General features: G+C 43.9%; 2 protein-coding genes and 1 non-coding gene across 3 annotated transcripts; 2 read left to right on the forward strand and 1 right to left on the reverse strand.

Annotated features, from left to right (window-relative positions):
* Positions 1-15,477: 15,477 nt before the first annotated feature.
* Positions 15,478-16,638, forward strand: LOC116200488. Its single transcript, XM_031531338.1, has 2 exons — positions 15,478-16,341; positions 16,384-16,638. The coding sequence occupies exons 1-2, from the start codon at positions 15,478-15,480 to the stop codon at positions 16,636-16,638; spliced, it is 1,119 nt and encodes a 372-aa protein (XP_031387198.1).
* On the reverse strand, positions 15,988-16,094 carry LOC116202118. The gene has a single exon (XR_004156000.1). It is a non-coding gene; the product is annotated as a small nucleolar RNA R71 (small nucleolar RNA).
* Positions 16,639-18,870: 2,232 nt separating the features above from the next.
* On the forward strand, positions 18,871-20,965 carry LOC116199263. The gene is made up of 2 exons (XM_031529560.1): positions 18,871-19,093; positions 20,399-20,965. The coding sequence occupies exons 1-2, from the start codon at positions 19,042-19,044 to the stop codon at positions 20,779-20,781; spliced, it is 435 nt and encodes a 144-aa protein (XP_031385420.1). The 5' UTR covers positions 18,871-19,041; the 3' UTR covers positions 20,782-20,965.
* Positions 20,966-26,302: the final 5,337 nt, after the last annotated feature.

Below are 26,302 nucleotides of genomic sequence, written 5' to 3' on the forward strand. Positions count from 1 at the left end.
ACCGTTCATTTGGGGACGGTACGGAGTGGAATTGTAGTGCAGGATTTTGAACTGTGCACATAGTTCGTCGATGATCTTATTGTTCAGATTCTTGGCTTTATCCGTGATGATTGTTGAGGGGACTCCGTAACAGGCAACGATGTCACACTTGAGGAAACATGCCACGGCTTTTGCGGTGACCGAAGCGAGCGTTATGGCCTCAATCCACTTGGTGAAGTAGTCGATCGCTACCAAGATGAATAAGTGTCCGTTGGATGCCTTGGGATTTATGGGACCGATCACGTCGATGCCCTACATCGTGAAGGGCCATGGGGCTGCCATCAGATGCAGCTCGTTAGGAGGTGCTTTGATCTGGTCGGCGTAGACCTGGCACAAGTAACAGTACCTGACGTGCTTGACGCAATCAGTGTCCATGGTGGACTAATAGTAGCCCAGGCGCATAAGCTTCTTAGCGAGCATGAGCCCATTCATGTGGGGTCCGCAACTCCATCCGTGCACTTCCTCCATGAAGGGTCGTGCTTTGTGTTCGTCGATACACCGAAGTAGCGTAGCGTAGAAAGAACGACGATAGAGCGTCTCGCCGCTCAGGAAGTAATGTACCGCGAGTCGCCTGAGTGTTTTTCGGTCGCGACGATCGGCGAATGGAGGATATTGGCCAGTTTGCAGGAAGTTTTTAATGTCTTCGTACCACGGCTTCGCATCGGTTGCCTCGATCGCGTCACAGTAGGTAGGATCTTTGGTGATCTCGATCTCGATCTCGATCTCGAGGGGCTCGATGAGATTTTACTTCGTGATGCTACCATGGAAGCGAGCGTCGCGAGTACGTCTGCAAACTGGTTCTTCATGCGCGGTGTATAAGTAAAAGAGATCTTTTTGAAGTTCACTGCTAACTCCTCGAGATACTCCTGTTACGGTACTAGCTTTGCGTCCTTCGTCTTCCATTGCCCCAACGTTTGGAAGATTGTGAGCATGGAGTCACCAAATACTTCCAGCTCCTTCACCTTGAAATCGATTGCCGCCTGTAGACCGAGGATGCATGCCTCATACTCGGCCACGTTATTGGTGCAGGAGAAGTTAACCTTCGCCGCCACCAGATAATAGCGCCCGTCAGGGGATATCAACACTATGCCGATACCGGATCCGGTGGAATTGACTACACCGTCGAAATACATTTTCCACGTAGGCTTATCCTCCTCCTCGTCCACTTGGAGGATCCCTTCGTCTGGGAAGTCGGATTGATCGGTGTGTCATACTCGATCGGGAACTCCACTAATTGATCTGCGATTGCCTGCCTCTTGACTGACGTGCGGGACACATACTCGATGTCGTACTCCGTTAACTGACAATGCCATTTCACGATATTCCTCATGGAGGACGGACTATCAAGCAAATACTTCAGAGGATCCGCTTTTGACAGCAAGCGGATTGTATGGTAGAGCGTGTACTACCGGAGCCTCTGCATGACCCACACCAGCGCGCAGCACATTTTCTCGATTTTCGAGTAGTTGGATTCCCCTTCTGTAAACTTCTTGCTCAAGTAGTAGATTGCGTGTTCTGAATGTGCGGACTCATCCTCTTGCCCCAACATGCACCCCAAAGATTGCTCGCGCACAGTTAGATATAAGATGAGGGGACGATCCGGTGTAGGTCGAACCAACACTGGCGACTGAATTAGGTATGCTATGATGGTGTCAAAGGCCTTATGACAGTCCTCGTCCCACTCGATCGCCGCATTTTTACGGACCAAGCGAAAGAGTGGTTGACATTTATCCTTCAGGTTTGCGATGAAGCGCGCAATGTAATTCAGTCGTCCTAGGAAGCCTCGGACTTCACGAACCGACGATGGCGAGGGTGACTCTCTGATTGCCTTAACTTTGTCCGGGTCGACCTCGATACTGCGTTCGCTGACCACGAACCCTAACAGTTTTCCCAACTTGGCGCCGAATGTGCACTTCGTCGGATTGAGTCGGAGCTTGTATTCCCTTAGACGGTCAAAGAGGCGCTTCAGGTTGATGAGGTGATCTTCCCCTTCTTTAGAGTTAGCGATTATGTTGTCGACGTAGACCTCGATTTCCTTGTGCATCATCTCGTGGAATAGCGTGACCATGGCCCTCTGATAGGTCGCCCCAGCATTTTTGAGGCTGAAGGGCATGACTCGGTAACAGAAGGTGCCCCACATTGTGGTGAATGCCGTCTTGATTTTGTCCTCTTCAGCCATCCGGATTTGGTTATACTCGGAGAAGCCATCCATGAAAGAGAACTGAGCATGGCGTGCCGTGTTGTCGACTAGGATGTCGATTTAGGGCAATAGGAAATTGTCTTCGGGACTGCCCTTATTGAGGTCTCGGTAGTTGACACAGACTCAAACTCTTCCGTCCTTCTTTTCCACTGGCACGATATTTGCCACCCACTCGGAGTAGTTGCAGACTTCCAGGAACTCGGCGTTGATCTGTTTAACGACCTCCTCTTTGATGCGGAGGAGGAGACCGACACGTTGTCGTCGTAATTGTTGTCGCTTGGGTGGGAACTTCTCCGTGTCGAGTGGGAAGAAGTGCTTGACTATCGAAGGGTCTAAGCCTGGTATGTCGGTGTATGACCAGGCAAAGACCTCTTGGTACTTTGTTAGGAAATTGATCATTCGAGCCCATTGTGTAGGGTCGAAGCTCGTCCCGATCTTTAAAATGCGGGGCTCCTCTTTGGCGCCCACATTGATCTCTTACGTGGGCTCGACTGAAGTGAGTTGGTGATCCTCTAGGCAGCGCAAACTCTCTTCTATCCCGGACACTCGAGGGTCCTCGTCGAGCTCTTCTCCGAAGTATATGGGTCCGGGCTCTACGAGACGTTCTTCGGATGGGTTCGAATCGACGCAACGAAGATTTGGATTCGAGTGGAGCCTGGAGATTTAAACGAATCGTCTTAGAAATTATGGAGCACTGCAAGTAAGTGAATAGGAGAAAGAGAGAGTAGACGCGGAAATTCAAAAAATGCATGTAGGTATTTCATTGATAGTATGAATATGAAGCCATAACAAAATCCCTCTTTCGTCGTGCGGCTTATGGCTATGCCAACTGTCAGCACCCCAATTTGGTCCACCGACTACAACAAAGTCTTGAACCAACCAGGCCATAATATGAGCTCCAGCAGAAAATAATCAGACAAAGTCGGTTCACTATTCAAGGTAAGATCGATAAGGTCGACCAGGCGACTCAAGAAGCATGATGACAAATGTTTCAGAGCCTCCCAGAAGGTTTGCGGAAGGATGACAGATCATGCCGAGACAAGCAGTACAATGCACAAACATGCAAACAAGCAATTGAATAAATTAGTGTTGCTCCGGTCACCCAAACAGGGCAAAATCGGCTCTCAAGCTCTCAGTGCATCAAGTCATGATAAACCAACATCGGGCTCGTCGGGATCACCCTCCTTTACACACCAACAATACCTTGTCTTTTGGGTTATAAAATTTGAATGTGCACTTGATTGGGACTTGAACTTCTCCAACATCTCTTGAATCCATGTGGGACCCACGGCCACTTCCCCATTTTTATTTATTTATAAACTAGCCCCATTCTTTAATTGCAATCTAGCATCACTCTTTTATTATTTTGCAAACTAGCCGTTTTTATTATTTATAAATTAGCCCCATTCTTTTATTTTTCACAAACTAGTCACATTCTTTATTTCATTGGCAAATTAATCCCATTCTTTCCTAATCTAGCATATTCTCATCCATATTTCTCTTTAATTCACATCCAAGCCCCTTCTTTCCTATTTTATTCTACATTTGTTCACTTTTTCTCCTTTTATCCCTTATTAACTTTTCTTCCATTTTTGATCTCATTCTTCCATTCTTGAATCCCACTTCCAACGCAACTTTTTCCTTTTTCAACTTCTCAATTTTCCTTCTTGTTTCTTTCTCTCTCTTGCCCAAAGATCTCATTCATTTTCAGCAAGAAGCTAAAGAAATTCAGTCAGCATTTTGGGAGAAATATCAGCCAAGTTCACGGATAGAAGAAGAAAGGAAGTTCCTTAAACCGTTTTTCCGATCTTGAGCAACATTCCTATCTAGATCTTTTTTTCCTCCTTGCCCATAATTTTCATTCATTGCTCCTATTCATTTTCAGCTAAAGATGGGGAAGAATTTGGTTAGCATGGTGAGCACAAGAGGACCCAAGTTCAGCTGAAAAGAAAAAGAGAAAGTTCGTGGGAATTTGCTCGGTTTTTGGCACCGCTTTCCAATCTAAACCTTCCTTTCTCTTCTTACCTTTGACCCTCAAGCAATTAGCATTCATTCCAGCACCGGAGCAAGAGTAGAGGAGGGAGAAAAGAGCAAAATTCGTCCAAGTACAATCGGGGTAGAATAGAGCAAGAAAATCCTATTAATCGTTTTCCCGTCTTGCACAATTTTTCAATTTTGGACCACCTTCCCACCTTGTCACTCTCCTTCACCTTCACACATTGATTCAGCAGAGAAACAGAGGGAATAGGAGAATAATTTCATCCAGGTTCAAGGAGAGCAGAAGAAAGAAAGAAAAAAGTCATTAAACCGCTTTCCCGTCTCGCATAACTTTCCGATCTAAACCCTTCCTTCCTCTCTTACCCATCACCCTCATTGATTCGGAATTCATTAAGAACTTTCGGAAGGAGAGTGGGTAAAGAATAGAGAGAATTCGGAGGAAAAGAGGGCTACAGAGGAGAGAACAAAAAAAAACATTATTGTAAAAAAAAAGTCGTTTTTCAGGCAAAACATCCATCTACCCTCACCTACTTTCGATCTCTTAAATCTATTTCTGAGCTTAGTTTTAGCATTCGAGGCCTCCAACCCCGCGTTTCAGCAGATAACAAAAACAACACAGAATCGGGTTTCCATAACCCTTCCCGAGTCTTAGGTTTGCCATTTCCTCTCATGATCATGGCGAGTCATGCCTACACCTCCTAAGGATTCCTCACGACCCTCACTCTCCCACTTGATAAGGTGGTCACGTGTCGAGAGCTGATCAACCGCGCACAACCTCCATTTCCCTCTTTCCTTCTCCCCGGGTTATCACAGTTTTTACCGGTTTTCTTTTGCCATTTTCAGGTTTGTTCAGGCTCTTGCATGCCCAAAGCTTGTCACGACCACCTTAAAAAGTCCCTTAGGAGTCGAGAGGGCCTGTGCCTACACCGTGCAACCACCTTGAACCATCCGAGCCATCACCTTTCTTCCCGGGAGCCGCTGTTGTTTTTCTGGACAGCTTCTGTGCAACCAAGTCTTCCGACTCTCTTGCCACTTCTCCGACTCTTTCCTCGTATTCCGAGGCTAGGTATAACTTCTCTATAACTTAGAGAAGTAGGTCTCTTAGTTATCTAGGCTTGTGGGGTGATAAGGCGGACTCGATTCAACTTAACTTCCATGTTCTAACTTGCATGTAAATATCAACTTATTGTATGTGTGTTTACTACTGGAGTGTTGGACGGGTGTCAAAGACTCATTTCACATTCTTTTCCTTAGATCCCGGGTTTGGCCCTTGAGAAATTTCGTGAACCATCTGACTTCAAAATGAGCTGAAATATTTGCCATAGGTTCTTAATGTTATTTTAAGTCCCCACAAAAAATTTCAGATTTTTCTGAGCACTGGATCTCCAGATAAAAAATGTTTACCCGTCATTTCGGTGTTTTCGGTCTGATTTTGATAGGTCTCGTGAGCCATCCGACTTCGAAATAAGCTGAAATTTTTACCATAGGTTCTTGATGTTATTTTGAGGTCCTACACAAAATTTCATATTTTTAGGGGCGCTGCAACTCCGAATAAAAATTATTTACCGAACTTTCTGTCTATTCGATAAATCAGAAATCGAGGGTGTGAATTCCTCAAAATCGAGCAGGGCTCTTTGGGGGCCTAATCGTCGGTCCAATCGTGCGACGTACCCTTACGCGGAATCCCTATTTATCCTGTGCTCCTAACATCGGTCGTGGGACGCGACCTACAGGTTCTTAAAGCTCGAATGATATGCAATGCAAGTGCATAAATAAAGTGCATGAAGTAGATAAGCGGTAAATAACAAAAAGAGATAAATAAATAAACAAGCAAGCAAGCAAATGGAATCGAGCCTGAATCCTCTAAAGATCCCCAGTGGAGTCGCCAAGTTGTGTGCACCCGAATTTTAATCTTGTTGGGGTGCGCATGCACGCCTACGCAGCGTGGCTTGGGAGTATCCACCTTCCCGGGGACGGGCGACGGACGCACGTGAGAAGGAGTCGCCACTTACTGTTTACGACCCGAAGGTCGAGGGCCGTTGAGTTACCCGTGTCTAGGGGTATGTGATACACCTAGTATGATAAGGCAAAGGTCATACGGAACCAGAAATTCCGAATTCGGAGGTTTTATTACGTGCGGCCTATATCCCGCATGCCTTTTTGATACTCTAGTTTGCTAGGTTTGCCATTTATTGTTTATTTACTGCATGGATTAGGTTGCACTCACTTTGCCCGTTTTGACATCATAAATTCGGTGAAATGATCGTTTCGGGACAAGGCCCCGAAAGAAGAGTAGGCTTGCATCTCGAGGAATCAGTTCACTATCTTCACGTTACAGTTCATCGAACCGTGGAGGTCGATTCCCTGAGCGAACTGAGACCGCGAGTGTACGGGCTTACTCATCTCTAGGTAGCAATAGACCGACTTGATCGGTTCGATACTCGGACCTCTCGCTCGCCGATCGGGAATCCTTACAAATGAACGAATAAATGTACAAACGAAATCCTCACAATGTACACTCGAATAATTACAAAGTACAATTGAATAAAGTAAATGGATCACGATTGGTTCGCATTGGGCCAATATTCCACTCTGGCTTACTGTAAGATTTTTGAATGACCGACAAACAAATTAAAGCAACGCAGGCTCAAGGAGCCGGGGGTTGGGTCCAACCGAACCAACGAGCAACGCGAGAATCGGTCGATTCTCACGATGACCATTGGATCGTTCGAGCTCCTGGGTGATGTCTAATCGCGATTCACACACCCGATCCGAGTCGTCTTCTACATAGACATTACTCGGAGTAGAGTGGTGACTCGGGGCTAGACCCCATTCCGCACTCAGGTTGCGCGCGCTCTATGTACATGGGAGTGTTGGGCCTCGTGGTCAATGGTTTGGGGTGTTGGACCCTGTGGTAAGCGTGACCTATGGGTTCGGGTTCGAACCACGACAAATCAGCAAGCAACAATAAAAAATAGAGAAAAACTGATAGAAACAGATGAAAACAGACAAAAATAGATAAATACAGATAAGTTGTGTATTAAGTCGAATTTACGTGATTTAATCAGTTATTAACCGGGGTTAATTGGAAAACAATTTATCTAACCTAGGCAAGCAGAAGAACATGCTAGGATACAGTGCTAGGCCAATTATACATGTGTGCGTTGATTTTAAGACTTAGTTCTGTAAGTAGCACTGCGGTTTCACTGAATATGCTAAGCTCATATTTTGACTCTAGATTTGGAACCTAGCATTCCTCCTAGCCATTATTTAATGTTTGATTAGGTCAAGTCAATGATTAATCCGGTATTATGTATTTTGCAACAGAAATAACAACGCTAACCACTGAATCTACGATAAGACGATAGAAACACTGAAAGTGGATGAAATGGGCCATGCGAATGAAACTCGAATTCGAACGGATTGCCTCTCTTTACCCACAGATCGAGGTGTTTCGTTCTCCTTAACGCCTAAGATATCGACAAATCACGATGTCAACACCCAATTTTGGTCCATCCAGCAAATGAAGCTCATTGATAGCATACAAGCTATGACTTCGGCAGAGTACAGAAAAACAGCTCAACAGAGCGAAAAGTCACTATTCATCCTCAAGTCAGCGAAATCGGGCAAATGACACATACACCTGACAGAAGGACTCTAAGGGTAATCAAAAGACAATAGAGCGACCAGAGAGCTCAACAATGCCCAAAACCGGCATTTTCAGTATATCACACGGACGGTACTATTTTTCGATAGTTCGCTCGATCGTCGTAAGATGGCCAATATTGGACTTCAAAAATCCACTTCAATGCCAAACAGATGAAAAGTGTCCCCAAAGGCATTTTGCAAATCATCTACTCTATACAGAACAACTTTCTGTATACAGACAACTTTTCAGTGGAAGTCCAAAAATGTCGGTTTCCTAGAGAAAAGTTAATTCCAAATGTCATATTTGGCCATGCTCCACCAGCACACAGAGCATGAACAATGCTTCAGATTGTCTCTTGGAAGTCACACAGACACTTCAAATGACTTCCGAGCGGCAAAACAAGCATACCCCTCTTCGGAAGAGCATAGTCGGAGACTGGTCTGATGGAATTACGGCAAACGAAGTTCATACCGCAATGCCCTTAAAACTCTAGCGGACATTTACAAATGGGCAAAACAGACAGAAAATAATGCACTGAGAGGTGCGGCCCCGAGGTGGGTGACCGTAGCAAAAGGAGAGCAAAACGAGAGATAGATAAAATTGCCCCCTAGTCTCTCACACATCGTGTGGACAAGGGATCCCCAAGGGAAGTGGCCAGATTATCTATTCCAACACGATCACCGATCGGCTTTCCAATACCATTCAACCGTCCAAGAGGGAACCATCCTCAAGCACAGTGGACAACTGAATATGTCGTCCAAGCAGTTCGGTATAACCTACACAACAGAAGGACGAAGGAAAATGGGGGTACATCTCGCTGCAGGCGTGAACCCGTGTATCCTTTTAGCCTGAGGCAACGTGCTTCCCAAGCTTTCTCTTTTCTCTTTGTCTTTGCATAACTCCAAACGGGTCACAGCCGCTCTTTAACAGGCTACCACAGAGCCAAAATCCCAGACATTCCTCCCTGGGGGTTTGGTCATAACGCTTTGCAAATGGTCAGACCGAGTCTGGCCAAATCTGAATAGAAATCCCCAAGCGGGTTGCAAATGCAGTCGCCCTACGGCATCCAAATGACAAGGGTCCAAAGCCGATGGGCGCGTTGAGCAACTGATAGAGCTGTTAGGGCATGGTCGAGGAAGTCTCGATATGCCCATGGCTAACGGGAGCCCCTTGAGGCCTCGCATCTAGGCCTCCGAGAATGGGACCTACTTGCACTGTCAAAACAAAATTCTTCACGGGTTGCTCAAGCGACCCGAAACTACAGATCTGTGCGTCAAAACAACGCTCTTTTTGGTGCTCACCTGTACCGATTACTTGTTAGTATTTCTCACATGATTTACTAGTAATGTCAGGATCACAGGTACTGCAAACGGCAAGAACTACGGCAGACTCTGATTCCCGACCACTCGGGATACGTAGGCGCTCCACCCTAGAGCTCGAGTCCTTCAGCACGTGGCATCCCGCAAAGCAAAATCCCTCATCGCATCGCCAGGGCAACCGCTCCAGCATCAACGTCAGTCTCCGATGAATCAGAACTCTCGGAGCAACATCGGCCCACTTCACTGCATTCGGGTTTCACGTCTGTTTCACTACAGACAGGGTTCCACGCCCGCTCCACTGCATTCGGGTTTTACACCTAGGGTTTCACACCCACATCCGAAGAGTCTTCACGATAGCACTCAACGCACTCAGTTGTATCTCAAGCAGATGACAACCAACGAAGCATTTTGTCACAGCATCACTTGCATCGTCGACAAGCACAATGCTCAAATTGAATCACAATGATTCCTTCCACAACTCATTCCATTCCCAAGCATTTGCACTCATATTAGACTTTGCATTAAATTGCGAGTTTACTTTCTTGCACTGCAAGTTCGCCGAGCCACCTCGCTCGTGTCTCTTGCAACCTTGCCGGGTCTGCAAACCCGTGCGAGTTTACTTTTCTGCAACCTTGCCGGGTCTGCTAACCCGTGCGAGCTTACTTTCCTGCACTGCGAGTTCGCCGAGCCACCTCGCTCGTGCCTCTTGCAACCTTGCCGGGTCTGCTAACTCGTTCAAGTTTACTTTTCAGCAACCTTGCCGGGTTTGCTAACCCGTGCGAGTTTACTTTTCTGCAACCTTGCCGAGTCTGCTAACCCGTGCGAGCTTACTTTCCTGCACCGCAAGTTCGCCGAGCCACCTCGCTCGTGCCTCTTGCAATCTTGCCAGGTCTGTTAACCCGTGCGAGTTTACTTTTCTGCAACCTTGCCGGGTCTGCTAACCCGTGGGAGCTTACTTTCCTGCACCGCAAGTTTGCCGAACCACCTTGCTCGTGCCTCTTGCAACCTTGCCGGGTCTGCTAACCCGTGCGAGTTTACTTTTCTACAACCTTGCCGGGTTTGCTAACCCGTGCGAGCTTACTTTCTTGCACCGCAAGTTCGCTGAGCCACCTCGCTCGTGTCTCTTGCAACCTTGCCGGGTCTACTAACCTGTGCGAGTTTACTTTTCTGTAACCTTGCCGGGTCTGCTAACCCGTGCGAGCTTACTTTCCTACACCGCAAGTTCGCCGAGCCACCTCGCTCGTGCCTCTTGCAACCTTGCCGGGTCTGCTAACCCGTGCGAGTTTACTTTTCTTTAATCTTGCCGAGTCTACTAACCCGTGCAAGCTTACTTTCCTGCACCGCAAGTTCGCCGAGCCACCTTGCTCGTGCCTCTTGCAACCTTGCCGGGTCTGCTAACCCGTGCGACCTTACTTTCCTGCACCGCATGTTTGCCGAGCCACCTCGCTCGTGCCTCTTGCAACCTTGCCGGGTCTGCTAACCCGTGCGAGCTTACTTTTCCGCACTGCAAGTTCGCCGAGCCACCTCGCTCGTGCCTCTTGCAACCTTGCCGGGTCTGCTAACCAGTGCGAGTTTACTTTATTAGTTCTCAAGTTTGCTGGGTCCTCTCACTTACACGTCTTGCAAAACTTAGGGCAAACGCCCTCTCTTTTGCCTTGCACTTTGCAATTTCCATTAAGCTTTGCACTTTCCTTTCAGCTTCGCACTTCCCTTTAACCTTTGCACTCTTTACTTCCAACCGCGCACTGTTTGCATGTTTCCCTTTTACGTCATTTCATGTTACTGCATATGCGATCTTCGTACATCTTTTCTTTACTTTATGCAAAAGCATGTCCAAACCTTATTTTATTTCTTCTTTCTTCACATTAGGTACACAATTCCCTTCATATCCAAAGAAGGATGAAAAGATTGTTAAGGGAGATGGCAAAGTGAATCACTCCGACCAAAACAGGGTTCATCTTTATGTCTTTGGCCGAATCCTCTATTCGAGCATCCAGCCAAAGAGGGGAAAGCTGTCAACACCCCATTTTGGTCCATCCAGCAAATGATGCTCATTGACAGCATACAAGCTATGACTTGAGCAGAGTATAGAAAAACGGCTCAACAAAACGGAAAATCACTTTTCATCCTCAAGTCGGCGAAATCGGGCAAATGACACATACACCTGATAGAAGGACTGTAGGGGTCATCAAAAGGCAACAGGGCGACCAGAGAGCTCAACAACGTCCAAAACTGGCATTTTCAGTATATCACACGGACGGTACTATTTTCCGATAGTTCGCTCGATCGTCGGAAGAAAGCCAATATTGGACTTCAAAAATCCACTTCAATGCCAAACAGATGAAAAGTGTCCCCAAAGGCATTTTGCAAATCATTTGCTCTATACAAACAACTTTTCAGTGGAAGTCCAAAAATGCCGGTTTCCTGGAGAAAAGTTAATTCCAAATGTCATATTCGGCCATGCTCCACCAGCACACAGAGCATGAACAATGCTTCAGATTGTCTCTTGGAAGTCACACAGACACTTCAAATGACTTCCGAGCGGCAAAACAAGCATACCCCTCTTCGAAAGAGCATAGCCGGAGACTGGTCTGATGGAATTACAGCAAATGAAATTCATACCCCAATGCCCTGAAAACTCTAGCGGACATTTACAATTGGGAAAAACAGACAGCAAAACCCTTTTCAGTTTTCCGAGTAACCTCCGATGAGCAGAAATAGCCATTTTCAATGGAAATGCATATCCGGAGGTCCTTTTTACGGAAACTTGACGCCGGGTGTCTACCCTACGCCATTCTAGGCTTCTCAAGGCTCGACATGGAATCGTCGAAATAAATCACACGACTCATCTAGACCTCCCGAGCAGTGCTTTAGAGGTCTCAGATACACTTTTCAAGTCCTTGAAGGTCTGATCTCGACAAACAGAGATTACAGTAATCTCCGGAGTGCCCAAGCAACTCAGAAATCATTATGAGAAATCCAGTTTCGGCCTCCTAGGACGTCTCCGGCCCCACGTTAGCATTACCGACTTAAGGGTCAATTATTCACGTTGTTTGACAATTCATGTCAAAATGACCAACGTGAGATGCAGACACAAGATATGCTGTCAGAAGATAACAACTTCGCTCTGGTCACCTGCAATAAGCAAAACCGGCTTTCGAGCCTTAGTACACTTCCGGGACATTTCTCCATGAAAAATGCCAATCTCGGGCTCATTAAACCCGTTTTCTCGCGCATATCGATAATTCGACGTTCAATTCGAACCACGAACTTCGAATGCGCGACCAATTAAGACCCAAACTTTGTCCCAAACTTTCCTCAAAACACGTGGGACCCACGGCATGCCCTAGGGCAGCCGTAATTCCCATTGCCTCTTGTCTTCTCTTGCACACTTGCACCAAAATATCTTCAAGTCTTCCAAGATCACACTCCAACTTCACTTCCATGCCATTAATGCTTCTTGGCTTATCTTCATGAAGAATGCATGGAGGAGATTCATCCTTATCTTGCTTAGCAAATTCGGATCCCCATAAGCATGCCCTTAATCAAGCTTTTTCACACTTAATTGCACTTAAGCATAGCCTATATATTGTCCAAATGTCATTAACTTAATCATGCACCTTCAAGCACTCTCTCTCTAGCATTTCTCACTCAAACAAAAGCTCTCAAACTCTCAAGGAGTTCAGCAAAATCGCAGCTCAGCAAGAACAAGCAAAACCAAGCAAAACCGGGCAAAGTCTTAAGTCGGAATCCATCCTGGCTTAAATCCAAACTTTACCGAACTTCATATCCCACATGTTTTTGACCCCCTCTATCCATTTCTGAGCTTAGATTTTAAGTTTGAAGCCTCTAAGCCATAGAACCAGCCTTGAACAAAATCTGGACAGATTTTGTCCTTCTCGGGTCAAAACTGTCAAACCGGGTTTCAAGCCTTTCCAAGTCGGTTTCAGCTACCAAAACCCATCAAACACCTCCCCTTACAACCCTAGGGTGTCAAGGAGTCAAGAAATCCAAGAAAAACCCGTCGGTATAACCCCAGGAAGAAGAAACAGCCCGACTGCCCAGTCGGGTCGAAATTTCTGACTGTTTGTACGGTTTTCTTCCAGATCGGGTCGATCCAGGACTCTTTTCGGAAAACGACCACCACAGCCACCTCCGGAGGTGAGTTAGCAGTCGGGAGCCGTTGGCCTTGCTCAAAAATTCCATCGGGAGCCTCCGTGGCGACGTCCGACCCGACTTGTGCCAGTCGGGTCCGAAATTCCAGACGTGCTCTGTTTTGGGTGATTTTTGCAGGATTGTACGGGTGGACCCGACAACTCTGGGAACAAACGACCACCACGGTCACCTAGAAGAGTCCCTTGGCTACCCAAGGCCGCAGGCCTTGCCTTAAAATTCCATCAGGAGCCTCCGTGGAGACGTCCGACACGACTTGCAAAACGAGAGATAGATAAAATTGCCCCTTAGTCTCTCACACATCGTGTGGACAAGGGATCCCCAAGGGAGGTGGCCACATTATCTATTCCAACACGATCCCCAATCGGCTTTCCACTACCATTCAACCGTCCAAGAGGGAACCTTCCTCAAGCACAGTGGACAGCTGAATATGCCGTCCAAGCATATTTCGGTATAACCTACACAACAGAAGGACGAAGGAAAATGGGGGTACATCTCGCTGCAGGCGTGAACCCGTGTATCCTTTTAGCTTGGGGCAACGTGCTTCCCAAGCTTTCTCTTTTCTCTTTGTCTTTGCATAACTCCAAACGGGTCACAACTGCTCTTTAACAGGTTACCACAGAGCCAAAATCCCAGACATTCCTCTCCGGGGGTTTGGTCATAACGCTTTGGAAATGGTCAGACAGAGTCTGACCAAATCTGAATAGAAATCCCCAAGCGGGTTGCAAATGTGATAAGGGCATATTATACTCATATTTTATTGTGCAATTCATGTTAAATTATTATTAATTTTATAGAAATTATAAGAAGTCGGTGCTTAATTATGTGTAATTTGATATTGTAGGTCTTTGAGGACTTAGATGGAATTACGAGCAATATTGAGGAGTTTTGCGCAATTCGGAGCCAGCCTATATCTTTCGGAAATCTTTTTTTTTTGTTTTGGATATAAATACTCCTAATAACAAGATTAGGAAACCCTAGGGGGGGAGCCATCTTTCACCATTCTTTTAACCTAGAGAGTTTTTGGAGAGGGTCTTGTCTGGAGCCGTCACCTGGATCAATTGATTTGAAGCGAAGAATTGTGGAAGAGACAATTCCTTAAAGGAATTGTTGGGTTTTTGTTTTAGGATTCAATATCTTGAGTTTACTGCTGAATATGAATTCTATTGCAATGACTCCTTGGAATTATAATTGTGTTTTCAATTCCATGATGTTCTAAGCTTCTGTTGTGGGAATATGATGAAACCCTAGGTAGCTAATATGATGATTGTCGCCATGTTATAGGATTAATAGATGTGTTGATGATTCATGATTGCAATTCCTATAATTTCAATTTTAATTCTTAATTGGTTATAATTGTTAGAAACACTATTGATACGGGAGTTGATATAGTGTTTGTTAGGAATTCTTGATTAGACTAATTAGTTAAATGCGATAGCTGCGTTAATTAGTTTAATTAGAGATTATCCAGGGATTAATGCAATGTTTCTAGTTAGTTATTCGCTAAGACATTATGGATAATTAATTTAGGGCATTAGACAATCATAGCACTGGAAGGGGTATGATTATAATTTAGAGTCCACTATTAATTAGAGATGCGGGAGCTGATTGATTAATTAGAGGTTTAAGACTTTAATTTTAAAGGCTTGATAAACTCACTTGAATAACCACATAGCTATCAGTCTATATAACATGATGGCAATCTGATTAGTGAAACTAGGGTGGATTCTGTTTTTCCCACTTTCAATTGATATATTTTCATACAATTCTCTTTCTGCTCTTTGTGACGATTTAGGTTGATTAGTAGTTAATTAGTTAATTCTCTTAATTTGATTGCCTAGATAATAATAGAATCTAATATAGGTTTAGTACTTAATTAATCCTTGTGGGATCGACACTCTATTCATCACTATATTACTTGATCTGACCCAGTACACTTGCTGGTAGAATTCGAGCTTATTTTTATATATATTTGCAGTGGATCAAGTTTTTGGCGCCGTTGCCGGGGATTAACTTAATATTAGACCACCTTTAGTTCTATTGTTAATTTAGGCGCACTTTACTGTGTGTTTATTTCTTGTTCTCTTTGCAGGTATTCTATGCGCAGGAGTAGAAGTGCTGAACTTCTACCATTAGATCCTGAGATAGAGCGCACCTTGCATCGGTTGAGAAGAGAGAGCAGAAGAAGGGAAGAATTGCAGGTAGTTGAGATGGCAGATGATGACATCAATCGCCAAATACAGGGTGCTGCCAGAGCACTTCGAGACTATGCAGTACCTACTATTATGGGTTCTGCGATCAGAAGGCCCACTATTCCAGCTAATAACTTTGAACTGAAGCCAGCACTCATTCAGATGGTTCAATCAAATCAGTTTGGAGGATATCCCAACGAGAGTCCTGATGAGCATATTGCAGGATTCCTCCAATACTGTAACACGGTAAAGATGAATAATGTCACTGATGATGTTATTAGATTACAACTTTTTCCTTTCTCACTTAGGGATAAAGCGAGAGCCTGGTTCAATTCATTGCCACAAGAGTCCATCACCACCTGGGCCGACCTTTCATCTAAGTTTCTCAGGAGATTTTTCCCACCAGCTAGGACTGCAAGATTGAGGAACGAAATCACTAACTTCACCAAGTTCAATGGTGAATCACTTTATGAGGCATGGGAGAGATTCAAGGAGGCAATCAGAAAGTGCCCACATCACGGATTGCCAGATAATCTCCTAATTGAGGTCTTCTATCTTAGCCTGGATGATACATTGAGGTCTCTAGTAGATGCTGCAGCAGGAGGCGCACTGATGGGTAAGAATTATGATGAAGCAAGTGCTTTGATAGAAGAGATGGCCTCCAGTGCACATAATTGGCAGAATGAGAGAAGTAAATCAAGAGTGGCATCAGTCAATGACATGGACACTATTGCTAATTTGACAACCCAGATTTCAGCACTCACTACCCAGGTAAGTAAACTCACCTCAGCACGTTCTTTTAATACTAATCAGGTTGCTTTTTGTGAGTTGTGTTCAGGACCACATTCGACTCTTGAATGCATGTCTGGAAATCCCTCGGCTTCACCCAATGGAGAGCAAGTGAACTTTGTCAACAACTTCCAGCGGAGTAATCAAGGGCCTTATTCGAACACTTACAATCCCGGGTGGCGTAATCATCCTAATTTCTCATGGAGGAATGAGAATAATGCACTTAAACCGCCACCTGGATTCCAAAAGCAAGGCCCTGCTCAGAATGCTCCACCTTAGCAAAGTCAGTCGAGAATGGAAGAGCTCATGTTGAGCTATATACAAAAGACTGACACCATGCTACAGAATCAACAAGCCACTATTCGAAACCTAGAGGGTCAGATTAGTCAGATTTCTCAGCAATTGAGTAATAGACCATCAGGGTCTTTACCCAGCAACACTGAAGAGAACCCCAAGGGTGTCAATGCTATAATGCTGAGGAGTGGCAAGGAATTGGAAACAGTCAATAGAAAAGCTCAAACTCAGGAAGAGAGTCCGGAGAAAGACAAAGGTAAGCAAAAGGTGGAGGAACCAAGGCAGAAGTCACTAGGGGTGAAACCGTATGTTCCTCCTGTCCCTTTTCCAGGAAGATTGAAGCAACAACAGTTGGATGCCCAATTTGCTAAATTCCTAGATGTCTTTAAAAAGCTGCAAATCAACATTCCATTTGCAGAAGCACTCCAGCAGATGCCTTCATATGCTAGATTCATGAAGGATCTGCTCACTGAAAAGAGGAAGTTTGATGGGAGTGAGCTTGTGATGCTTACAGGAGAGTGTTCTATGATTCTCCAAAAGGACTTGCCTAACTTTCCACGCAAACAAAGAGATCAGGGGAGTTTCACTGTTCCTTGTACTATAGGGAATTTTCATTTTGAGAACGTTCTTATCGATTCAGGTGCAAGTATAAATTTAATGCCTCTGTCTATTTTCAGGAAACTTGGACTTGGAGAATGCAAGAAAACTCATATTACCTTGCAACTTGCTGACAGGAGTATCAAATATCCAAAGGGTATTGTCGAGAATGTCCTGGTGAAGGTAGACAAATTCATATTTCCAGTCGACTTCATAGTCTTGGAGATGGAGGAGGACAGAGAGGTGCCCATGATCCTTGGCAGACCGTTCCTTGCGACAGGTAAAGCATTAATAGATGTGGAACAAGGTAAGCTCACTTTAAGAGTTATGAATGAACAAATAACTTTTAATGTTTATGACGCCATAAAGAAATTTGATGATGGCAAATCTTGTTACACCATTGATATTATTGATGAGCTTATCTCTGAGTCTGTGGAGGAGAAAGCAGGTGTGGATACAATGGAATCAGTCCTTAGGGATCTGGACGATTGGAGTGATGATGATGAGCATGAGGAAGAATCTGTGGAGAAGGTATCAGAAATCAAGGCTCGTTACTATGAGGAGCTGGGCACCAGTGCGACAAAACCAGTATCATCTTTGACACAGTCCCCGGTGCTAGAACTTAAACCATTGCCTAGCCATTTAAAATATGCCTATCTTGGAATAGATGATACTTTGCCAATAATTATCTCTTCTTCCTTGACAGGTGATCAGGAGCAACAGCTCCTAAGCGTGCTGAGAGAGCACAAGGAGGCAATAGGATGGACTATTGCAGATATCAAAGGGATCAGCCCTTTGATTTGCACTCACAGGATAATGTTGGAAGCTGAGTGCAAACCCATAGTGCAACCACAGAGGCGACTTAACCCAACTCTCAAAGAGGTAGTGAAGAAAGAAGTGCTTAAACTGTTGGATGCAGGTATTATCTATCCTATCTCAGATAGTAAATGGGTTAGTCCTGTTCAAGTAGTGCCTAAAAAGGGTGGTATGACTGTGGTTAAAAATGAGGTCAATGAATTAATCCCGACTCGTACTGTGACTGGGTGGAGAGTTTGTATAGATTACAGGAAACTAAATGATGCTACCCATAAAGACCATTTCCCCCTCCCCTTCATTGATCAGATGCTAGAAAAACTTGCAGGGCATGATTATTATTGTTTTCTATATGGTTATTCTGGTTATAATCAGATTCATATAGCACCCGAGGACCAGGAGAAAACCACATTCACTTGTCCTTATGGCACTTTTGCCTTTAGGAGAATGCCTTTCGGTCTCTGTAATGCACCTGCCACTTTCCAGAGGTGCATGATGTCTATATTTTCTGACATGTTAGAGAATTTTATTGAAATATTTATGGATGATTTCTCTGTTTTTGGGAAGTCATTTGAATCTTGTCTGACAAATTTAGGCTGTGTGCTTAAAAGATGTAAGGAGACTAATATGCTTCTGAACTGGGAGAAATGTCATTTTATGGTAAGAGAGGGTATAGTCTTAGGTCACAAGGTGTCAAAGAAAGGGATTGAAGTTGATCGAGCAAAAGTGGAGATAATAGAGAAGTTGCCACCACCCACTTCAACAAAAGGAGTAAGGAGCTTCTTAGGACATGCTAGCCTCTACAGGAGATTTATCAAGGACTTTTCTAAAATCTCTAGACCTCTTTGTAATTTACTTGAAAAAGATTCTGCTTTTGTTTTTAATGACAATTGTTTGCAGGCATTCAATTTATTGAAGGAGAAACTCACTTCTGCACCAGTGATCGTTGCACCTAATTGGGAGCTCCCGTTTGAGCTGATGTGTGATGCCAGCGACTATGCTGTAGGAGCAGTACTTGGGCAAAGGAGAGGTAAGGTATTTCATGCAATATACTATGCTAGTAGAACTTTAAATGAGGCCCAAAAGAACTATGCCACAACTGAAAAGGAGCTTTTAGCAGTCATATTTGCATGTGACAAGTTTCGGCCTTATCTGATAGGTTCTAAGATCATAGTATACACAGACCATGCTGCACTGAAATATTTGTTTGCCAAAGCTGATGCTAAACCTAGGCTAATTCGTTGGATTCTACTGCTACAAGAATTTGACCTGGAAATTAGAGACACAAAGGGAACTGAAAATGTAGTGGCTGATCACTTATCTCGTTTGGAATCTGATTGTTTAGATTCACCCATTAATGAAAAGTTCCCTGATGAACAATTGCATGTAGCAGAAATCCAAGGATTACCTTGGTATGCTGATATAGTCAATTACATGGTTAGCAACATCACACCATATGGTTTGTCATCTCAACAGAAAAAGAAATTTTTGCATGATGTGAAATACTATTTTTGGGATGAACCATATCTGTTTAAATATTGTGCTGACCAAGTAATTAGACGCTGTGTGCCTGAAACTGAACAACTTAGCATAATACAACACTGTCATTCTAAGGAAGCAGGAGGCCACTTTGGTGTGGAAAGAACTGCAACTAAGATCTTATCTTGTGGATTTTATTGGCCTAGAGTATTTCATGATTGCAGGAATTACATTATGTCTTGTGCTCCATGCCAAAGAACTGGCAATATTTCTAAGAGACATGAAGTACCACAAAATAGCATTCTTGTAATTGAGCTTTTTGATGTGTGGGGGATAGACTTTATGGGTCCTTGTCCCTCTTCTTTTTCAAATAAATATATTCTTGTGGCTGTTGATTATGTTTCAAAATGGGTAGAAGCAGTTGCTCTACAAAGTAATGATGCCAGAGTTGTAATCAGATTTTTGAAAAAGAACATCTTTTCAAGATTTGGGGTACCTAGAGCCATTATAAGTGATGGGGGATCACATTTTTGCAATCGGCAATTTGAAAAATTATTATCAAAATATGGAGTTACTCATAAAATTGCCACCCCTTATCATCCACAGACTTGTGGACAGGTTGAGGTGTCCAATAGGGAAATAAAGCGTATCATAGAGAAAACAGTCAATGCATCTAGGAAAGATTGGTCTTTAAAACTTGATGATGCATTGTGGGCTTACAGGACAGCTTTCAAAACCCCCATAGGAATGTCCCCATACAAGATTGTTTATGGTAAATCATGTCACCTACCAGTAGAGCTTGAGCACAAAGCATATTGGGCCATAAAATACCTTAACTTTGATTTACAAGCTGCAGGTGAAAAGAGATTGCTCCAGTTGAATCAGATGGCTGAGATGAGAGAGGAAGCATATGAAAATGCTAGGATATACAAGGAGCGAGCCAAGCGATGGCATGATAGGAACATCCTAAAGCGAGAGTTTTTGCCTGGTCAGAAAGTCCTATTATACAACTCTCGCTTGAAGTTGTTCCCAGGTAAGTTAAAATCTCGATGGTCTGGACCATTTGTTATTTCTAATGTTTTTCCCTATGGTGCAGTTGAGCTGAAGTCAGAAGATGACCGCACTTTTAAAGTAAACGGTCATCTTCTCAAGCATTACTTTGAAGGGGAAAATATTGATGGTGATGCCACTACGGTGGATCTAGCAAATTCGGTTGAAGAACTGGAAAAGTCGAACTAACGACTATAAACTAAGTGCTTCATGGGAGGCAGCCCATGTCTGAGAGCTAAAGTCCCTGTTGGCTCTCAATTCTTTTGCTTCATTTGTTTTATTTTGATTTGCTGTTGGTTTGTACTTTATCAAGCACCCACTCATTGGGTAGACTTGGGATATTTGCTATTTGATTGTTTTAGTTAAGATGGATTATCTGCTATTTTTGCTCTTTTTGTTGTTTTCTTTTTGTTTTTGAAGCCAGGGTGGATAACAACTGCTGACTCTCTCTATTGCTATACCAGTTGGAACTCCAATTGCTTCAACTTAATTTTTCGAAATCGGGGAAGTACTAGTATCTCTTTTTCTCTTATGTTCTTTATTTTTATTTTCGTTTTACTAGAGCTACATTAGGAACAGTGAGGACACTGTTTAATCTAAGTGTGGGGAAGGGAGATACTAAACAGATGGAGTATAAAATTGAGTATAGTGTTGATGTCTGAATTCTGTGATTTAATTTGTTACTCATGACATCTGATGCCTGTCTTTGTTGATAAATAGTTATACTTCCCTGTCACCTTGAATTATAATTGTCCTTAAGTTATCTGGCAATTGTTAGGCCAAATTCTTTTTTTTTAATTTTTTTTAATTATTGAAATCTAGAGATTGTACGAAGAATACTGTTGATAGCATTTGTTCAGGAATTGTTTGAAAAAAAATTGACTCACTTAGGCGCCCTACTCACCACTGTTGTGATTTTTGTACTTAGTTAAAATTAATTAGTCAAATCTTTAGAAATCAAATTTACCTAGTTTTTAGCCCTAGAGTTTGAAGTTTAAGAGTCGGTCAAGTCCTTAAATGAAAAATAAACAGGTCTACTTCTAAGCAAAGTTAGTTAGTATATCCTCTTTTTAATTATTCTAATAGCACTATAACATTTAGTGAAAGAGGTAGAAGAAGCTTTGTACTTAGTGATTCCTATAAAAAGAAGTCTGAAAAGTGTTAGTGAGCATTCAAAAAAAAAAAAGCAAGCATAGCCTTTACTCCAATGACTCAAGAATTGAGTTATGAGTATCCTAACTTGAATGTTAGAGTGAGGAAGAGTTCGTAGGGGTCCCTTTAAAACCCGGTCACTTGGGTGATTAGCCCGGGATGTGCCGACTCAATGAACTCACTATAACGAGAAGAGCGGAAAGGCACAAGTTCAAACAAAAATTGGACTTGAAAAAAAAAATTGCTTCTGAAACAGAAAGGAAAAATTGAATGCAAAAACAAAAAAATGAATTAAGACTTGTAATAAAAAGGAAGAAAACCTAGGGACGAAGCAGATACCATATGCTTTCACTACCTTGTTGACTTGCTTAGAGGGAAAATTAGAGGGATTATATGCCTGCTAACAGCTATGAAGTTTAAATGTGTATTTTTCCTTATAGGACTGAGTATTTACTTTTGAAATAGAAATCTTAGGCTAAACGCTTGGATTAAAATTTGCTTTCTCTAGATTAGCTGGTTAATTTCAACTGTAGTACTCTGATCACATGTTTCCAGTTTGGTTTGAGCAGTGGGCACCACAAAATAACGAGTAATAAATTATGAGATATCAAATGCTTAAATCAGTGAATATGAAAATTTGTACTCTCTCTGATAGATTTCTTTCCTTGGTCTTATTTATTTTGCTTGAGGACAAGCAAAAGTTCAAGTGTGGGGAAGTTGATAAGGGCATATTATACTCATATTTTATTGTGCAATTCATGTTAAATTATTATTAATTTTATAGAAATTATAAGAAGTCAGTGCTTAATTATGTGTAATTTGATATTGTAGGTCTTTGAGGACTTAGATGGAATTACGAGCAATATTGAGGAGTTTTGCGCAATTTGGAGCCAGCCTATATCTTTCGGAAATCTTTTTTTTTTTGTTTTGAATATAAATACTCCTCATAACAAGATTAGGAAACCCTAGGGGGGAGCCATCTTTCACCATTCTTTTAACCTAGAGAGTTTTTGGAGAGGGTCTTGTCTGGAGCCGTCACCTGGATCAATTGATTTGAAGCGAAGAATTGTGGAAGAGACAATTCCTTAAAGGAATTGTTGGGTTTTTGTTTTAGGATTCAATATCTTGAGTTTACTGCTGAATATGAATTCTATTGCAATGACTCCTTGGAATTATAATTGTGTTTTCAATTCCATGATGTTCTAAGCTTCTGTTGTGGGAATATGATGAAACCCTAGGTAGCTAATATGATGATTGTCGCCATGTTATAGGATTAATAGATGTGTTGATGATTCATGATTGCAATTCCTATAATTTCAATTTTAATTCTTAATTGGTTATAATTGTTAGAAACACTATTGATACGGGAGTTGATATAGTGTTTGTTAGGAATTCTTGATTAGACTAATTAGTTAAATGCGATAGCTGCGTTAATTAGTTTAATTAGAGATTATCCAGGGATTAATGCAATGTTTCTAGTTAGTTATTCGCTAAGACATTATGGATAATTAATTTAGGGCATTAGACAATCATAGCACTGGAAGGTGTATGATTATAATTTAGAGTCCACTATTAAATAGAGATGCGGGAGCTGATTGATTAATTAGAGGTTTAAGACTTTAATTTTAAAGGCTTGATAAACTCACTTGAATAACCACATAGCTATCAGTCTATATAACATGATGGCAATCTGATTAGTGAAACTAGGGTGGATTCTGTTTTTCCCACTTTCAATTGATATATTTTCATACAATTCTCTTTCTGCTCTTTGTGACGATTTAGGTTGATTAGTAGTTAATTAGTTAATTCTCTTAATTTGATTGCTTAGATAATAATAGAATCTAATATAGGTTTAGTACTTAATTAATCCTTGTAGGATCGACACTCTATTCATCACTATATTACTTGATCTGACCCAGTACACTTGCTGGTAGACACATGTACCTATCACTTGTTAGTATTTCTCATATGATTTACTAGTAATGCCGGGATCACAGGTACTGCAAACGGCAAAAACTACGGCAGACTCTGATTCCCGACCACTCGGGATACGTAGGCGCTTCGCCCTAGTGCTCGACTCCTTCAGCACGTGGCATCCCGCAAAGCAAAATCCCTCATCGCATCGCCAGGGCAACCGCTCCAGCATCAACGTCGGTCTCCGATGAATCAGAACTCTCGGAGCAACATCGGCCCACTTCACTGCATTCGGGTTTCACGTCTGTTTCACTACAGTCAGGGTTCCACGCCCGCTCCATTGCATTCGGGTTTTACACCTAGGGTTTCACACCCACATCCGAAGAGTCTTCAGCATAGCACTCAACGCACTCAGTTGTATCTCAAGCAGATGACAACCAACGAAGCATTTTTTCACAGCATCACTTGCACCATCGACAAGCACAATGCTCAAATTGAATCACAATGATTCCTTGCACACCTCATTCCATTCCCAAGCATTTGCACTCATATTAGACTTTGCATTAAATTGCGAGTTTACTTTCTTGCATTGCAAGTTCGCCGAGCCACCTCACTCGTGCCTCTTGCAACCTTGCCGGGTCTGCTAACCCGTGCGAGTTCACTTTTCTGCAACCTTGCTGGGTCTGCTAACTCGTGCGAGCTTACTTTCCTGCACCGCAAGTTCGCCGAGCCACCACGCTCGTGCCTCTTGCAACCTTGCCGGGTCTGCTAACCCATGCGAGTTTACTTTTCTACAACCTTGTCGGGTCTGCAAACCCGTGCGAGCTTACTTTCCTGCATCGCGAGTTCGCTTAGCCACCTCGCTCGTACCTCTTGCAACCTTGTCGGGTCTGCTAACTCGTGCGAGTTTACTTTTCTGCAATCTTGCCGGGTCTGCTAACCCGTGCGAGCTTACTTTCCTGCACCGCAAGTTCGCCGAGCCACCTCGCTCGTGCCTCTTGCAACCTTGCAGGGTCTGCTAACCCGTGCGAGCTTACTTTCCTGCACCGCAAGTTCGCCGAGCCACCTCGCTCGTGCCTCTTGCAACCTTGCCGGGTCTGCTAACCCGTGCGAGTTTACTTTTTAGCAACCTTGCCGGGTCTGCTAACCCGTGAGAGCTTACTTTCCTGCACTGCAAGTTCGCCGAGCCACCTCGCTCGTGCCTCTTGCAACCTTGTCGGGTTAACTAACCCGTGCAAGCTTACTTTCCTGCACCGCAAGTTCGCCGAGCCACCTCGCTCGTGCCTCTTGCAACCTTGCCAGGTCTGCTAACCCGTGCGAGTTTACTTTTCTGCAACCTCGCCGGGTCTGCTAACCCGTGCGAGCTTACTTTCCTGCACAGCGAGTTCGCCGAACCACCTCGCTCGTGCCTCCTGCAACCTTGCCGGGTCTACTAACCCGTGCGAGTTTACTTTTCTGCAACCTTGCCGGGTCTGCTAACTCGTGCGAGCTTACTTTCCTGCACTGCAAGTTCGCCGAGCCACCTCGCTCGTGTCTCTTACAACCTTGCCAGGTCTGCTAACCCGTGCGAGCTTACTTTCCTGCACCGCAAGTTCGCCGAGCCACCTCGCTCGTGCCTCTTGCAACCTTGCCGGGTCTGCTATCCCGTGCGAGTTTACTTTTCTGCAACCTTGCCGGGTCTGCTAACCCTTGCGAGTTTACTTTTCTGTAACCTTGTCGAGTCTGCTAACCCGTGCGAGTTTACTTTTCGGCAACCTTGCCGGGTCTGCTAACCCGTGCAAGCTTACTTTCCTGCACCGCAAGTTCGCCGAGCCACCTCGCTCGTGCCTCTTGCAACCTTGCCGGGTCTACTAACCCGTGTGAGTTTACTTTTCTACAACCTTGCCGGGTGTGCTAACCCGTGCGAGCTTACTTTCCTGCACCGCAAGTTCGCCGAGCCACCTCGCTCGTGCCTCTTGCAACCTTGCCGGGTCTGCTAACCCGTGCGAGCTTACTTTCCTGCATCGCGAGTTCGCCGAGCCACCTCGCTCGTTCCTCTTGCAACCTTGCCGGGTCTGCTAACCCGTGCTTGTTTACTTTTATGCAACCTTGCCGGGTCTGCTAACCCATGCTAGTTTACTTTTTTTGCAACCTTGCCGGGTCTGCTAACCCGTGCGAGCTTACTTTCCTGCACTGCAAGTTCGCCGAGCCACCTCGCTCGTGCCTCTTGCAACCTTGCCGGGTCTGCTAACCCGTGTGAGTTTACTTTATTGCTTCTCAAGTTTGATGGGTCCTCTCACTTACACGTCTTGTAAAACTTAGGGCAAGCGCCCTCTCTTTTGCCTTGCACTTTGCAATTTCCATTAAGCTTTGCACTTTCCCTTAAGCTTCACACTTCCCTTTAACCTTTGCACTCTTTACTTCCAACCGCGCACTGTTTGCATGTTTCCCTTTTACGTCATTTCATGTTACTGCATATGCTGTCTTCGTACATCTTTTCTTTACTTTATGCAAAAGCATGTCCAAACCTTATTTTATTTCTTCTTTCTTCACATTAGGTACACAATTCCCTTCATATCCAAAGAAGGATGAAAAGATTGTCAAGGGAGATGGCAAAGCGAATCACTCCGACCAAAACGGGGTTCTTCTTTATGTGTTTGGCCGA

This window comes from Punica granatum, chromosome 3 (assembly GCF_007655135.1).
Source record: "Punica granatum isolate Tunisia-2019 chromosome 3, ASM765513v2, whole genome shotgun sequence".
NCBI lineage: Eukaryota > Viridiplantae > Streptophyta > Magnoliopsida > Myrtales > Lythraceae > Punica > Punica granatum.

Bases quoted from the DNA above. Each gene is read 5' to 3' on its own strand.
- LOC116200488 (XM_031531338.1), top strand. From the start codon at position 15,478: ATGCGCAGGAGTAGAAGTGCTGAACTTCTACCATTAGATCCTGAGATA. The intron at 16,342-16,383 runs GTAAGTAAACTC...AATACTAATCAG, and splicing joins TTTCAGCACTCACTACCCAG to GTTGCTTTTTGTGAGTTGTG.
- LOC116199263 (XM_031529560.1), top strand. From the start codon at position 19,042: ATGTGTGATGCCAGCGACTATGCTGTAGGAGCAGTACTTGGGCAAAGG. The intron at 19,094-20,398 runs GTAAGGTATTTC...TACAAGCTGCAG, and splicing joins AGTACTTGGGCAAAGGAGAG to GTGAAAAGAGATTGCTCCAG.